The 18,093-nt window shown below is 39.5% G+C and overlaps 1 protein-coding gene across 2 annotated transcripts in view; it reads left to right on the top strand.

Annotated features, from left to right (window-relative positions):
• The window catches only part of LOC140481372 (uncharacterized), a 48,821-nt gene that overhangs the window by 439 nt on the left and 30,289 nt on the right, over positions 1-18,093 (top strand). Inside the window, exon 1 of one of the 2 annotated variants that reach the window (XM_072577458.1) lies at positions 9,979-10,142. The exons of the other annotated variant lie outside the window; for it this stretch is intronic. Coding sequence (XP_072433559.1) covers positions 10,009-10,142 — 134 coding nt within the window. The 5' untranslated portion in view covers positions 9,979-10,008. Of the gene's footprint in view, positions 1-9,978; positions 10,143-18,093 lie in introns of those variants that run through there. 2 annotated transcript variants of the gene reach the window in all.

Consider the following 18,093-nt stretch of genomic DNA (forward strand, 5'->3'; position numbering starts at 1 on the left):
TGCTGAAATTCCCCAAATTTTTAGAAGTGCCAGATACATTACAAAAATCAGTAAGCTGTGAAGTGAGAAGGAGTGAATAGGATTCCCTTGGTTATTTGCTCACCTCCTCAATTGGTCAAAACAAGCTTAATTTCAGAAGATCCCTTCCCATTTGGATTCCTTTCCTCCACACTCAAATGAACTTGTTTGAAAAATCTACCTTCCTCCCAGTCCTACCGCTCTCCCCCCCCCCCCCCCCCCCCAAAATTTATCTCTTCTTTTTTCCCCTCCCACCACATTCCTGATGAAGGGCTTGAGCCCGAAAAGCGATTCTCCTCTTTAGATGCAGCCTGACCTGCTGTGCTTTTCCAGCTCCACACTTTTTGACTCTGATCTCCAACATCTGCAGTCCTCACTTTCTCCTTGTTTTAAAAAGGGCCAATTTAATTGGGTTTTGTGAATTAGTAAAGGGTATGTTTTTAAATAATTAAACATGATAAGAAACAGTAATGCAATGCACACATTAGTAGATGGCACTGTTGTGTTGATGTTGAGCAGTCAATCTTGAGATTCTCGGTTTTGTAAGTTAATTTTAAATTATATTTGTCTTGATGCTTTTTGACCTATCTGGCAGCTCAGAGTGAGTTTTTCACCTTGGTTCCACCTGCAGGAGAGGGCTATGCAGAGATATGGAAAAAATGCAAGAGATAGGCATTAAGGAATAGAACCAGTACAGTGGGCCAAATCCTTCTGTGCTATAACAAGTCTGTGATTTATCTTTTAAATGGCTGTCCTCAAAACTGACTTTCACAGCACTCTAATCAATGGACTAGGAGGTCTAACCAATAACACACACTATTAGTGTGGCAGTCAGTTTTAAATACTTATTTTTACTTCTATATTCCTGGAGGGTAATACAGATGTACCTGGAAAAGGTGGCAAAAGGGAAAGATACTCAGCCCATTTGTTTTCCCTGCTTGTCAAGCCTTTCCCTGTTTTAAGTCACCCTGATGCGATAACTGTGACCACCTTTGCTATAGTAGTTTGTGGACAGTTGTTAAATTTACACTCCTATTTCTTTGCAGCTGTCTTTATTTTTTTTAAAAAAGCACATGCTTGAATTAACTGTAAAAGAATATTTATAAATACTTTGGGGCTCTGGTCGTCTTGCATACAGATCTCTCTTAACGTAAGCAAGATCAATATGAGAGTAAATCAGAGCAGTGTGATGTCAGGCTGAACACTGGTTAAATTATAAAATACCAGTTGAACCTCCATTGGCATTGTCCATTGATTTCCTGCAGATGTGTTGGAACTGAATAGAACTTAGCAACTGCAATCTGTTCCTGTCTTGTGTTATTAATTGGACCATAGTTCTTCCAGTGTCTCAGGCTTTCAACTTAGTTAAGACTTCTGTTGAGACTTGAATTTTTTATTCTGTACACTTTTAAAAATTTGATTACCAATGCAGTGTGTGGCCAGGTAAGTATTGAAAATAAGTGAAAGTATCATTTTATCAATGCTCTATTCGCAACACTGCAAATTTGAGTTGTTTATGTTCATACTTTTCACTAATATATTCCATAATTTATTTAGTAGCAGATTAGCCTCAACGTGGCATCATGCAAAAGCCCGTTCATTCTCTCGTTAAGGAAACAAAAGATTTATGGTTTTCATGAGATAGAGAAGATGAAAGCACAAAATAAATATCTCCAGACTGTCCAATATCATGTTATTAACGTATATTCAATTACATAAAATTAAACTGAGTGAGTGCTATTCTGGTAAGGGGGACTCGCAAACATCCAACACTAGATGGTGCAACACCAAACGTGCAGATTTATTTTTCATCTGCTTTGGATTTGAGTATTTATCATGAATGTCAGACAAAAGACACATAGTATAATGTCCATTGATGTTTGCTTAGACTTACTGTGGAAAATGACTGACTGAAACTGCACAAGTAAGCATATGAAAAGATACATTCAATATCAGAAAAGAGTTATTAGTATCTGACTGTCACATGCTATTTGTAATACTTAATTTATATACTGAGAAATAATGGCTCCTTTCTTTGTCTCTACTGGTGTAATTCCAGATCCAAATCCACAGTTAGGTTTGATGTGACACACTGGAGAAATTTAGATGTTAGGCAATTGTCTGGAAGTATGCCTATTTCTTTTACAGTGAGACAGACCATTTCTGTTGTTTCGTATTAACATGGGTCTCGGCATCAAATATTGCATTTTTATATCTATCTATTGTCTCATATTTAGCACCAATTGCACTGCCTTCTGACTGAGGTATTTGTCAAGGTGATATGGTTAACATAAATGCTGCATGGCTGCTACAAGACATTGATATTCTTGGTGTATTCTCAAGGCTAACTGGATATTTAAACTCAGGAATGTAGATCTAACTGGAGAACTACAAGTGTTAAAGATTCTACATTAGATCTGTGGTAAGTCAGAGATGTTTCTTGGTAGCAGTGCTATTCGATGATTTCAATGGATTGGGCCCTAGACCACATCTCTGCCAGCAGTCCTGTACTGATGTGGATAATGCAGTTGTTGTGCCCCGTTACAATCAAAGATTTCAACACGAGACAGTCACCTGTGAGAGGTTTTGAACAAGTAGCAAACTATTTCCAAATGGGTGCAGTGAATCTGTCAGAGTAAGGAAAATTGAGTAAGGGCCTGCATAGGAAATAAGAACCCCTGCCAAAACAGAAATTTATCAGATCTGTTTCCTCACAATAATTTTATATGTACCTAAAACATGGGCACTGCTAAACAAAGCATAGAAACTGCAAACATTTCTCCATATTCACTGTTAGTCAAGGTAGCTGGTGAAAATTCAAATGGTGCAATTTCATTTGCAACGCAGATAACAACACAACCAGAAGATTGATCATCACCACTGGGCACTGTCAGTGTCCATCTCAAAGTCAAATTTCCACTTTAGCTTGGGTACTGTAGATCACAATCAAAGGCAGAAAGCGACAGCAACAATTTAGAGATTAGAAAGAGCTACATGATTCTCAATTAGCCTGGTCAAATCAGAATTAGTGAAATACTGATGCTTGGAATAAACATGCAGTCATGGATGGTCAACTCTGCGGGCCTGTGCTGCCTAAATGTAGTTGCTCATTTGTTAATTCAAATTACATCAAGAACAGAGCACATAATTTAAACTGACACTCAGTACATTACTAAGGCAATGATTCACTGTGATAAGTACTTACCCTCAGAATGGTATCCACTCTGCCTGATCAATGTATGTAATGGTTCTTATGATACTATTCAAAGAACAGAAATTTCTATAAATATTCTGTCTCTATCTCATTAACCAAAACAAATTAGCCAGTGATTGATTTTTATTGCTGCTTGTGGAATCTCATCATACTTAAATTGAATATCAAATTAACTATGTAACAACATTGACTGTACTTAAAGACTATCCTTTTGCAGATACATTTTTACCACAATTCTCATTAGCGGGAACCACAATGTTCAGAATGGAAATTCCGTTGCACAATCTAGAAAGATCAAATGTTGAATGCCATCTCTTTCTTACTTACTTTTTCCTTAAATTCTGCCTCAGTGGAAGAAACGTGGAGACAGGTTCTTGACAGCCACTAGATCATGTGAAGCCCAATATCATATGCCTGGATTATCTGATCATTTTTCTGCAGAGAAAACTTGGGGAAAACTGTTTTATATTTAATACTGAAGGCTTTTAAGTAAAAATGCACGTTCACAAGTTTTGAAAAAAGGATAGCTCCATGCTAATCGGATATTGCTTATCCCAGAAATGAAGAAACGACTTAATGTCCCTGAGTATTGGGAAAATATATTTCATTGCTTCATGAGAGAACTTTTGATCTCTGTTGGTCTGTGATCAAATGGGTAGAAAATGGATAAACCTTTTCAGGACAGTCACCGATTCCTGTTGACATTCAACCTGACAACTGAAATTTTGAATATTACACTCAAAAGTGTGGAGCTAAAGGTTGCAAAGCACAGGAGCTCATAGGGTGAGTGTAGTTCTACGCTGGGCTGTGGGACAAGGTCAAGGATTATTATTCTCTTAAGAACATTAATATTAAAATGGGAGCAGGACCTCCAGCCCTGCAAGCCTGCCCCATTCTATACAACTTCCTCCTGGCAGTCCTAAACTCTTCGATATTTCAAAAATCTGTTTATTTCCTCTTTCATTATTTTTCAGTAATCCAACCTCCGGATGTCGAGAATTCCAGACAATCACTACTCTCTGGGAGATGAAATTCTTTCACAATTGAGTTTTAAGTGTCTACTTATTTCCACTGATGGTGGCGGGGGATTATCATCTTAATGTTTACCCTGTCAAGCTCCCTCAGAATCTTGAATTTTTCAATATGATCATCTGTCAATCTTCAAAATGCCAATGAATACATGCTTAAACTGTTCAGCCATTTTTGATAAATCAATCCCTTCAACCTTCAGCAGGGATTAGTCTAGTGAATCTCTTTGAACAGTCTCCAGTGCCAATATATCTTGTATGTTTGCTCACTGAACTGGAAGATTTGTTTTCAGATGGTTCATCACCATGCTCGATGACATCATCAGTGGGCCTCCGGTGAAGCGCTGGTGTTATGTCCCACTTTCTATTTGTGTCTTGGTTTGTTACGGTAGGTGATATCATTTCTGGTTCATTTTCTGAGGTTGGCAAATGGGGTCCAGATCCATGTGTTTATTGATAGAGTTCTGGTTTGAATGCCACTCATCTATGAATTTCTGTGCATGTCTCTGTTTAGCCTCTCCTAGGATGGATGTATTGTCCCAATCAAAGTGGTGTCCTCCTTCGTCTGTATGTAAGGATACTAGTGATAGTGGATCATGTCTTTTGGTGACTAGTTAGTGATCGTGTATCATGGTGGCTAGTTTTCTGTCTGAGGTAGTGTTTGTTACAGTCCTTGTAGGGTATTTTGTAAATGACATTCATTTTGCTGGCTGTTGGTAAAGGGTCCTTTTTAGGTTCATTAGTAGCTGTTTGTGTGTTGGTAGATTTGTGGGCTACAATGATGCCAAGGGGTCAGAGTAGTCTGGTAGTCACCTCTGAAATGTCCTTTGATGTATGATAGTGTGGCTAAATTTCTGGACATGTTGTCTACTTGTTTGGGTTTGTTGTTTAAGAATCAGCAGACTGTGTTTATTGTTCTTGAATACTGTATAGATATTTTCTTCTGCTATTTGTAATTCCTGGGTGCTGTAAAGTGGGTTGTGGGTGTTGGGATGATTGCTTCTGTAGTTAAGAATTTGGTCTGTCTGTGTTGCTTTCCTCTAGATGCTGGTCTGAAGTTCCTCATTAACTGTTCCACTGTGACAGCTAGGAAGGGGAGCCTGTTGTTCTTCTTCTCTTGTGAAATTCATGCCAGTAAGGACGTTGTTGATGATGTTGTAGGTTTCCTCTAAATTGTTTGGTTTTGTGATGACAAAGGTGTTATCCATGTAGCGGACCCAAAGCTTGGGTTGGATTATGGCGGGGGTGGGGGGGGGGGGGGGGGGGGGGGGCTGTTTGTTCAATCTCCAAATTACTGAATTTCAAGTTACCAATCGTTCACCAGCAGGACTGTCATTTCCTGGGTAGAAGTGCGATCTCTGTGTGATTACATTAAATGTCTGTTTTCCAAGCAACATTTGCTGCAAAACTCATTGCAACATATATAAACATGGCTCTGCTTTCAGCCTGTGCTTCCACAAGGGTTCATTGCTGGGATGGTCCCAAGCTTCCTCTGGTCAAATACCTCAACATCTCAAGTGCTCAAAACACTTTATCTTACATTCTTGTCACAACAAATCTATGGAAACAGATTTAACCGATTCATTGCCTTGCTATGATTGAGCTCCCAATTGTATGTCATTTGACACATGTCTGTCTCTCTGTCCAGGCCAGGCCAGTGTCTTATGACTCCTTCCCTGTGATCCTTATCAACATGTTAGTATTTCAAGTCTGGCTAAAGCAAGGAAAACATGGTGACATGGGTGTCCAGCTATATGATCTAAGATTCAGGACACTTTTTTTTCCCCCCCTACCCTCTGTTTTCTGAATTCTACCAAGTTGTTTTAACTTACAATTCTTGCACAAAAAGTTATCTGCTTTCACACTCAAAGTTTCAAGTCAATTTCACAAGCATGTGTTTTTTCTTTAAAAGGTCCAGTATAAGATTTAGGGTATGTTATATCACAATTATTGAAATTTCTAAACAATTAATTAGCAAGAAAACCTGTTGTAAGCAATTCCCAGCATTCTTTTAAGACTGCATTAAGAACTTTTCACTAGTGTGTGCCTTTTCGTAAGAAACTGCCATACGAGAGGAATATATTATTGACCTGTATCAACTTGCATTTATATACTGCCTTTAATATAATACAATATCCCAGGAATGTAATCAGTCAATATCTCATACCAAGTCAGATAAGATGATATTAAGACAGGTGATCAAAACTTAATGAGTACCTTGAATGAGTAAAGAGAGGTCAAGTCACTGAGCGGTTTAGACAGGAAATGGCAGATGAAGACATGACCACTGGTAGTAAAGTGAAACAAATCAGAATATGCAAGATGCTAGAATTAGAGGACAGCAGAGTTCTTCCAAGATTCTAGAACTGCAAAGTTTGTGGAGGTCAGAAGAGTTGAAACCTTTAAAGAATTTAAAAACAATGATAATTCTAAAATCAATGCATTGCTTCATCAAAGCATTGCTTAGTTCACTGACCACCCCCACCACCTTCTGAGGCAGGGAGTGGCATAGTTGAACAACCCTCTGACGGGGAAAAATATTTTATTCTGAAGGATGAACCCTAAATTTAAAACAGTATGACCTAGCTCTGGACTTATTATTCAGAGGAAACATCCTTTCCACTTCCTCCTCCTCAAGACTATTCAGGATCTTATACACTTCAATCAAGTCAATCTGCACTTTTCTAAACTCCAGTGAAACAAGCCCAGCCTGTCTATCTTATCCTTATAACAGAACCTGCTCATTCCAACTGCCTATTGAGTAAACCACCTCTGAACAGCCTTTAATGCATTTACATTCCTCTTCAAATAAGAAAACCAAAACTACACTCAGCATTTGAAATGTGGTCTCATTTCCCGCCAGTTTCTCACTGATCCTCTAAAACTACCGTCACTTGCTCTTTACATAAGCTGCATTTTTCAAGTAAGGTCTGCTAATCCTGTCTATTTGACTCTCACAAAGTGGTTTTATCTGAGTTGATAGTTATTGTTAGGAGTGTCCGATGGTTGCTAGTGAGATACTGTTTGCTTCTGACAATAGGTACATCATTTTGAAAACCTCCTGAATATACTGAAAAAAAAGCTTCGTGTTATCATGATGCTTCTATGAAAAGGATGTGCACACAGCTCAAATGTTAACGCCATTGCTAGCTCAGCTCATGCAGATAGGTGTCTCTACATGCCTGACCCCATTTCAAGGGGGAGTGAAAATAGATGGTGTTCAGTTTCTGCATGATGGATGGAAATCTAGTCTACCTGTTATCTGCTGATTTGAAATTGTTCGATGGGAAATATGTTAAGGCAGTGTTATTGTTTTTTCTGATGGGTATGGGATTTTGATGCAAAACCTATTCTTGCACAGAAAGTTATATTTTCACACTCAGCACAACTTACCCACAATAGTTCACAAGCATGTGTTGCCACCAATTGACAATCTAAATTAGAGAAATCACAGGATACTTGGTATAGGAAATGACAAGGTAGAGACAAATGGTGCCACAGATGCATTTCTTTTTATCCTGGAGCTGGCTTGCTGAAGGAGGGAGCTGGAGTTCTACTCCACATCAGGACGTGGTATAATTAACCTTGGAGTTCTTGATCGTGAAGTTGGATCTCCACAATGGAAAGACATTGCATTGCCTAGAATTAACAGAACTCGACATTAATTTACAAAGAGGAGCAAGGAGGAACAAACAGGGAATTTGAAACAAAAACCGAAATTGCCAGAAAAGCTCAGCAAGTCTGACAGCATCTGCGGAGAGAAATCGGAGCTAATGTTTTGGGTGGAGTGATCTTTCCTCAGAAGTGATTTACAGCATTCCCACAGTTCTTTTGGTTTTTAAACAGGGAGTTTGCTTTGTTTCGGGTTAAGATTAAGCTTTCCTTGCTCCATATGTCATGTTATTCTGAGGATTTTAAGGGTCAAGCTGATTTAAAATAAACAAACTTAAGTACAAAAGAGCAAGATCAGGCCATTCAATCTTGGAGTCTGCTCAAAAAGTCGTAAATTCTGTCATTAGACTAACTGGTGTCTATGGTGTGTTCAGCCTTCTCTTGTAAAACAATTTAGAAAGGCATCCCAATGTCCAGTGTACATCTCAATATGTATGCATTTGTGACTAAACAATTTGAGCTGTTTCAGCTGCTATTTGATAACACAATATGGAATAGAGTTTTTTCTCGAGGTTTTTAGGTGTCAGTCACCAAGTTCAAGCTGAAAAATAATGAGTCAGTGTATTTTGTGACTACCAAGATTTCAAAAACTGGATAGACCTTTCTTTCACCCAGTACCTTCTATTTTTTGAACAATATCAACCTGAAATCTCAGATGTTGAAGACACTAGAATATCTTGTTTACTATTTTCTAATGATACAAACTGCAAGTCCATTCTTCAGATTCAAAATGTTATGGGGGGGTTTAGTCATCTGAGGAGTAAATCCCTAATTGATAATTGATTTTTCCTGGAGCATCTTGAAGTTACAGATTATCCAAATTTCATTTAAAATGCACTGGAGAGATCCAGTTGGCAACATTCCTGCCTGAAACATCTCCTGTGTACAGATGCCAAGCCATCACTAGGTTGACTCAGTGGGGAGTTTAACATTGAAGTTGAGAAGGTTTTTGAGAGAAATGGAGAATGCTTGAATGAAATATTTTTAACTAAAAATAGGTTACCAAAAGTCTGTCATGGTTCCTCCTTTATTTATGCAGAAGAAAACAAAGGAGTTATGTAAATAATATGCATATGGAATATGTACAGTGACTGTAAAGGTTTCTTGTTACATATTTGCCAAATTACAATGTAAATGTCAACTTCTCACAAAGTGTCCCTCCCAAAAATCAGATATCTCAATAACTATTATGTTTAGTTAAAGCTGGTAAATGTGAGGAAATATTATCGACACATCTTTTATAAACGTAGGGAGTTTTTGAGTCCTATTTATCCCTGTTTCATTCTTAAGATTCTGATTACCCAAAAGCTCTCACTAAACGAAGTAAACGTTGAAGTAACGATTTTTAAATCGTAAGCAAGTTGGAGTTGAATATAATAATGTCAGACGCAGGCACGTTTTTTGATAAATTTTAGGTGGAAGTTCAAAACTAGGTTCCTTAAATGGAAGATAATTAGTAAATCCAATCTTTACATTTTGGAAAGTGTTACAAAATGTCGAATAAGTTAATACTTTGGGAAGAAAGGAATAGCAGTCTATCTTAAGAAGAAGTCAGGTGAAAGTGGGTATGGGTGAAACAGTGACAGAAGTTTGTTGGCTTTCTGTGCTGTGAAGTTCTGATCGATTCTGCTGCTTGTACATCTGCAGTCGGAAAGGAACACAATAAGGTGCATTCCCTCGTTTACTTAGCAGTTACTCGGTTGCGTGTTGTCTCTGTTCACACAACGAGGATTTCACATTTGAGAGTTCCTCCCTTGGTCATCGTGAATGAAGTTAAAAATCACACAACACCGGGTTATAGTCCAACAGGTTTATTTGGAAGCACGAATGCTTCGAAACCTATTTCTTCCAATTAAACCTGTAGGACTATAACCTGGTGTGTGATTTTTAACTTGGTCCACCCCAGTTCAACACCCGGCACCACCAAATCAAGGTGAACGAAGCCCCCATCTTTCTCTGAGCTGATTGGCGGCTGCCTGCGTCATGCAGCAATGTGATTGGTGGCGGCTGAGGAGAGGTGTGGTTTCCCCAGTGAGTGACCCTGAAACAGTGCTCCCGAACCTCTCCACAGCAGCAATGTTCTACCGAAAGACCTCCGCTTCAAAACACTCGGTTGATCTAAGTTTTCTGAGCAACGAGGAAGTGAGTGTGATCCTGGACGTGCTAGAACGGGATAAGGAGCTTCAGAGGATAAATAATGAGAGATTGAAGTATGTAGTCTGAGGTTACTTTTGTTTCATTATTTGAAAGCGCTGACTGAAACTCGAGAGGCATCTCCAAATCATGAAACTCGAGAAATGGTGAACTATGGAACCACGGAAGTTATTGCCTCATAAACAGTTATACGCTTGTGGGTGTGTAATAGGTCGCATTTTTTTTAGCATGCTATAGCTACTTTACAATACACTAATTACTTGTAATATGCCAACCCTCTCATTTCGAAAGTGATTTTTGTTCACCTTATGCACGAAGCGCCCAGAGCCAACATGTACCCGCTAAAATACAAACCAATGGAACTGTTTAAAACTACAAAACAGGGCCGGGAGCGTAGGGCAAAATGAGCTAAAATCCGTGACTAACGTTAGAACGTAGTGCCCCGGAGTGTTACATCAATCTTCGAGACTATCACAAAGTCTTAAAAGATGCTTATTTTTGAAGCACTGCCAAACTAACTCAGGTGATAAAGTGTTACATGAATACAGGCAGTATAAATAATAGGAATAATTTAATCAATCTGACCGATATTGGGCCCGAGTGAAGTACGAAATTCTTGTCCTAGTCTCCTCATACTTTCAGTGGTAAACCAATGTGTACCAGGAGAGTCTCCACCCAGAATGAAAGCCGCTGGAGAGTGTACTTTCAGTCACGTGTCTTCTATGCTCTCCAGCATAGAGTTACAGAGGCGATAATAGACCCTACCGTTCAACTCGTCCATGTCGACGAGATGTCCTAAATTAATTTCGTCCCATTTGCCAGCACATGGCCCATATCCCTCTAAACTCTTCCTATTAATATACTCATCCAGATGCTTTTTTAAAATATTACAATTATACCAGCCTCCTCCACTTCCTCTGGCAGCTCATTCCATATGCACAATCCTGTGTGTGCCCTTTAGGTCCCTTTTAAATTTTTCCCCACTCACCTTAAACCTATGCCCTTCATTTCTGGACTCCCCCACCCCAGGGAAAACACTTGTCTATTTATCCTATCTATGCCCATCATAATATTATAAACCTCTATAAGGTCATTCCTCAGTCTCCGACACTCCAGGGAAAACTGTGGAACCACGGCAGGGAAAACAATCTCTCCCGATAGTTCAAACTCTCCAACCCTGGCAACGTCCTTGTAAATCTTTTCTGAACCCTTTCAATTTCACAACATCCTTCCAATAGGAAGGAGACCAGAATTGCATACAATATTTCAAAAATGATCTAACCAATGTCCTGTACAGCCGCAACATGACCTCCCAACTCCAATACTCAATGCTCTGATCAATCAAGGAAAGCATAATAAACACCACCTTCACTATCCTATTTACCTGCGACTCCACTTTCAAGGAACTATGAGCCTGCACTCCAAGGTGTCTTTGTTCAGCAACACTCCCCAGGTTATTAACATTAAGTGTATATGTCCTGCCCTGATTTACCTTTCCAAAATGCAATACTTGTATTTATCAAAGTTAAGTACCATCCGCCACTCAGCCCATTGTACTCTGAGGTAATCACCTTCACTGTCCACTTCACCTTCAATTTTGGTATCATCTGCAAACTTACTAACCATATCTCTTATGTTCACATCCAAATCACGTATATAAAAGTAGAGGACGCAGCACCGATCCTTGTGGCACACCACCGGTCACAGGCCTCCAGTCCGAAAAGTAACCCTCCACTACCATCTTCTGTCTTCTACCTTTGAGTCAGTTCTGTATCCAAATGGCTATTTATCACTGTATTCATGTGATCTAATCAGCCTACCATGAGGAATCTTGTCAAACACCTTACTGAAGTCCATATACCACTCTTCCCTCATCAATCCTCTTTGTTACTTTAAAAAACTCAAGTTAGTGAGACACTATTGCCTACAGACAAAGCCATTGACAATATAAGATAGAAGAAACTGCATTAGTGTCTCCTATAGCCACTGTTTGCAGATTGAGGTTCCTGCAACTTTGAAAAGTAGCTATTACGTGATTTGAATTTAGAAAACCTCCCAATCTTAATATAAAGAACATATTGGACAATTTGAATGACCAGTTGTACTCCAGTTGCAGGTTTGTGGCGACTGACCCTTGTGGAGATCTGAATCTTAGCTATATTGCTGTGGTGAATTGCTAAAAAGTTAATAACTTCCCTGGATGCAGTGAAAATTGGAAGTTTAGACACAACCTGTTCCTCTGGCAGTCCATAACAACAGTAAATGTCAAGAATTTTGTTTTCAAAAAACATATTTACAAAGATACATGACCACTTACATAAAGTGGGTATCAGAATGAGGAATATGCTAGGTACATATTCAAGAAATATACCAAAACAACTTCTATCCATTGTTGTTAGGTTGTAAATAATGGGAATTATATGGCATGCCATCATATTATTTGGACACTATTGTAGTTTATCTGCCCATGCACCCAACATCACTTATTGGAGAGAAAAATGACTTAGATTTACCTTTCAGGACCATTCCAATGTGTTATACAGCTGACACAGTACGTTTTGAGATCAGTCTTAGAAAATGAGGATTATATCTGCCAAATTTTGTGATTTGAAGCCTGAGTTGCTAAAGCTAGTTGGTATTGGTGATGGTGGTTATTTGGTGGAATGGCTCCTTGTCTGGTTTTCCTTTCCTTTCCTTTCCCCATCAGGTTGCATCAGTTAAAAACACAATGAAAGTTGACTTCATCGAATCACATTTGTGTAATGATGAGTTTTGTTTTAATATCTTTTCCATTGTGTTTTGATTATATAACTTTCCAGAATATATGATGTGATCTATGTATCTGAAGATTATTAGATCAGCCATGGTCTCATTGAATGGTAGAGCAGATTCGATAGCCTGAATGGCTTAATTTTGCTCCAATGTCTTATATTCTTTAATACCCAAAGCTTCCAGTACTCAGTTGCTTGACAGCAATGCTTCACAAGTTTATTTCTGACCTTTTGTCCTTAACAAAAGGGAAAGTTGATACAGACCGGTTATTGGCAAGCTGCGTGGCTTGTACGGGGATCAGAAATGTTGACTTGAATGGCTAGACTCGTTATTTATACTTTACCTCAGGACTGCTGCATTACACCATTTTAAATGGTGGGAGACTGTAGTGCTGTCTCATTTGATCCGTTCGTGTTGGTGCTGACATCAAACAAACCACTGTTGGTGGAAGTGTTGTCATGTAAATGTGGTGTAGGAAACAATGACAAACAAATTAATGGAGCTGGAACCTTCTTGATATGTTTTGTTGCTGATCTTGCGTAGTATTTACCTTCAGGGTGTTCAGAGTCCTTACTAGTAACTTTCACACTGACTGATAAGACCAATAGACATTATTTATTTTTTGCATTATTTGAAATGATGCCAGCACCTAGTTAAACTCCCTGCAATTTTGATGGTTTTTAGGCAAGCAGGAGGCTGGCTGGTGTGGCCCAGTCAACTAACACCTTCACCCTGATCAAGTCCAAGTGGGAAGATCTGTTGTTAATAGAGGTCCTTAAATAGGCTATTGGTGTATTTCCCCTGGGTAAGCAGAGAGCTCCATAGCTTGCTATGATCAACACTGGGGATGAGACGAATTCAACAAGATTTTTTTAATGTCATTCTGAATGCTACATTATTTGATTCTTCATTTCTTAAAGACTAATGGAAGTTTCTTTTCCTAAAGGATTTCTGTTTGTTCACTTTTAAAATCCGTTTCTGTGTAAATGGAACTCACATGAACAGTCAGCTGCTATACTTTTGTAAAGTAGATAATCAGCTGTTAAAAAGACAAAATGGTTTATTCTACACATGGGCAGTGATTATGGTGTTTTCAAGAATAGCAAAGCTTCAATCATTTGCATTATATCGGCAGATTTCTGTGGTATACTTTAAGGTGGACTGGATGGATTCTGTTGTCTAAACCAATGATAGCTGACCTTCATGGGAAGGATGGAAGCTACTCTAGTCAGTATTATTGCCCATAGCAGTTAATACAGTTCAGTCACTGTCTCTGAGGTAAGTTTTTCACATGTGCAAGTAGGATTCTGTAAATACTGGGGACTCTTATACCGACCCTCAGGATTCAGGATTATTTCCTTCTGCTGGATTTGGAACGGCTGATTTGCCACATGCAATGTGGGTAATCCTGGAGGGCTGGTAGATGAATAATTGGAGTTTTGATCACTCAAATGCCTTGATCTTGCATTTCAAACAAATTCTGTGTTTTGTGTCTTCCCAAATAAACCTTTTTACCTCAAATGTGGACCATTTTCTGCATCTTGAGAGATGTCATTGTCCGTGCCTGCCTTCATCAAACTTGGTTAAAGATGAAAAAAACTACAGATGCTGGAATCCAAGATAGACAATTTCAAATAACTTCCCTTCCCACCCCATCCCCCTCCCATTCCTCTCATCGACCCTTCCTTCCAGCCACCAGTCTGATTCATTCCTCCCATTTGACCAACCAGGTTTCATATCCTCTACCTGTGTTCACCTATCCCTAACTCACCACCCTGCCATTACCCCCTCCATCCCTCATCCCCTTCTCCTTTGTCTGCAGCTCCCCTTACACCCACCCTGAATCCTGAAGAAGGGTTACACCCAAAATGTTGACTTCTCCACCACCTGATGCTGCCAGGTTTCTTCGAGCTTCTAGCTTGCCTGTCTTCATCAAAGGCATTATGTGTCAGCACAGACTGAGGTCCTTAACTATTAATAGCAGTAAACGTGCCATCTGAGCAGTTACCTGACTGGTCTCTTCTGGATTTATCCTCCATGTGAAATAACTAAAGGGAAAAATCTATTTTTAAAATAACCTGCATTAATATAGTGGGTTTAATATGTGATATTAAGACAGATTACCAGTAGTCTGGTCAGAGGTAGATTTTTAAGGACTATCTTGAAGGAAGAGAGTTAGGAAGGTGGAGTCATTTTAAAAATAGTTGTCAGTTTGTGTATGGGACATCAGTCTCCCACAGCAACTGTTCAACCGCGACGATGAATTCCCAACAAAAATACTACAGGGATGCCTCTACATACTCCACTGGTTGAACATACTCCACTGACTCTTTGGAGCTCTGGCTTGCGACTAGCCTAAATTAAGAAGGGTCATTTGGTAAGATACCGAACACCTCAAGACTTTTTGTCAGAAACCTACAGAGGCACTGTCAAATGAAGTGTCCAAAGAAGTGCACAGACCTGTCAACAACTCAACTGTCCAGCGCCTTCAAGCACTACCTACCCTCCAAGTGACAGAGTCTGCAGATTGTGCAATGGACTTAACCATTTCCGAACTCAGTGAACTGGAGTGAAAGTAAGTCAATCTTGATCCAATGTGACTGCTAAAGGAGAGAAGAAGATTTTAGATGGAGAGTTCTAGAAATTAGAGTGTAGACAACTGCCGGTTATTGAGTGATTAAATTGGGAATCTGCAAGAGGTCGCATTTGGATGAAATTCAGCAGAAGAGTTTTGGATGGTCTAAAATTTTATAGAGGCTTCCAAATGGAAAGCTAGCAAAAAGAGCATTTGATTAGTCAAGTACAGAAATAACAAGGGCATGAATGAAGATTTCGGTAGCAACAAATAAGTTGAGCCATGGATGAAGATGGAAGGTGTTGTGGCGTTTGAAACTAGTGGTCTTTAGTGAACACTTGAATCTGTGGGTTTGAAGTTCATTCATGGTCAAATAAGATACCAAGAGATGCAAATAGTCTGGTTTATTCTCTGATGGTTGCTTGGAGAGGAATTAGATTACTTAGTGTGGCAACAGGCCCTTCAGCCCAACAAGTCTACACCGACCCTCCGAAGAGCAACCCACACAGACCCATTCCACTACACCTAACACTATGGGCAATTTAGCATGGCCAATTCGTCTAACCTGCACATCTTTTGGACTGTGGGAGGACCTGGAGGAAACCCACACAGACACTGAGAGAATGTGCAAACCCCACACAGACAGTCGCCTAAGGTGGGAATTGAACCCGGGTCTCTGGCACTGAGAGGCAGCAGTGCTAACCACTGTGCCACCGTGCCACCCACAATGAAGTCAGTGGGTAGAAAATGCAATTAGTGTTAGGGCAAAACCTAATGGGCAGAATCTGCAAAGCTCAAAAATCATGGATGTTGGCAGAGAAATTGGGTGCAATTGGTAGTAATGAGATCCTCAACATTGAAAGCAAACATTCTGAAAGTATTCTCAAGTGTTGACTGTGTGTCAATTTGCATGCATTATCCCTTAGTTATGACTATCATATAAGTTTAACAGGTACTAAGGAAAGAAAATTGTGTTGATCTTTGTTTCAAAGGGAATGGAGTATAAAAATAGGGAAACTTTGCTTAAAGTATATAAAGTACTAGACAAACTGTGGATTTACTAGCGCAGGAGGCAGTTCAAAGATTCTTCACAAGATTGATCCCGATTTATGGAGGTGCTGCCTTATAAGGAAGTTTATGTAGGTTGGACTGGCTGAGATGCTATCAGCCATGACCATGTCAAATGGTGTACTGGGTTTAAGGGGCTGAATTGCCTGCTCTTGCTCTTGGTTGTTATGTACCCATCAAACTTTAGCAGAATGAGAAGTAAACTTCCTGAAGTGTGCATGATTCTTTGGAGCCTTGACAAGATAGATGTACTCGTAGAATCCCTACAATGTGGAAGAAGGACATTCAGCCCATCACTCTGGATTAGTGGTGCTGGAAGAGCACAGCAATTCAGGCAGTATCCGGGGAGCAGTAAAATCGACGTTTCGGGCAAAAGTCCTTCCATCACGTCCACACTGACCCTTCAAAGAGCATCCCACCGAGATCCTCCCTTTCCTAGCAACCATCAGAGAATAAACCAGACTATGTGCATCTCTTGCTATCTTATTTGACCACGAATGAACTTCAAACCCACAGATTCAAGTGTTCACTAAAGACCACGGAAAGCATGTGCAAACTCCACACATGATGGTTCAATTCCAGCCTTGCACACTGGTCCCTGATGCAATAATGCAGCAGTGTTAAGCACTGAGCCACTATGCAGCCTTAATTGAAGAGGTTGTTTTCCCTTGTGATAAAGTTCAGAAGGCATAATTTCAGAATAAGGGATCATCCACATAAGACAAAGACGAGGAGAAATTTATTTTCTAAGGGCAATGAATCTATGGAGCTCTCTACCACAGGAGGGCTGTAAAGGTTGGGCCATTAAGTATATTCAAGACTGATTTTTAATCAGTAAGGGAATCATGAGTTATAGGGATAAGATAGAAATGTGGAGTTGTGGAATTTATCAGATCATCCATGATTTCATTGAACAGCGAAGCAGTCTCAAACCTGAATGGGCTACATTTGCTCTTCTAGTCTAATTTCACCTCACCTATTTGCAGTTTCCTATTCTCTCTCCCACCAGATAGAAACTGCAAAGTTAGAGCAGTTACCTTATGACTCCAGCTCCGCACTTGCCTCCATTTGGACAGCAGTCACCAACATCTTGGGGCATACTCCATAGACACTCCAATTGCCTGCAAACCCCATCCATGGTTGTTGGCATTGGACATGTACCAGTGTATAGTATTGGTCTCTTTCTTTAATAAAAGATGTACGTGTGTTGGCAGCAGCTCCAAGAAGGTTTATTGGACTAATACCCAGAATTAGTGTGTTACCTTGTGAAGAAAGAGTGGATACAGGCCTAGCCTGCCCAAAAGTTTAGAAGAGTAAGAGGCAACGTAATTGAAAGTCAATTCTGAGTAGTCTTGATAAGATGGATATTGAAAATATGTTTCCACTTCTAGGAGAATCTAGAACTGGGCATCACTGTCTAAAAATAAGAGATTATCCAATTAAGACAGGTGGGAATTTTTTTTTTCACAGTAGCTTGAGAGTCTTCAGAACTCTCTTCCTCAACAGGTGGTGGAAGCAAGTCTTTGAGTTTTTGAAAATAGATTTTTATAACCTTTTCATTCCCTTGCTAACTAGAGGGAAATTGGGAATGT

The sequence above is a fragment of the Chiloscyllium punctatum genome, chromosome 9 (genome assembly GCF_047496795.1).
Source record: "Chiloscyllium punctatum isolate Juve2018m chromosome 9, sChiPun1.3, whole genome shotgun sequence".
NCBI lineage: Eukaryota > Metazoa > Chordata > Chondrichthyes > Orectolobiformes > Hemiscylliidae > Chiloscyllium > Chiloscyllium punctatum.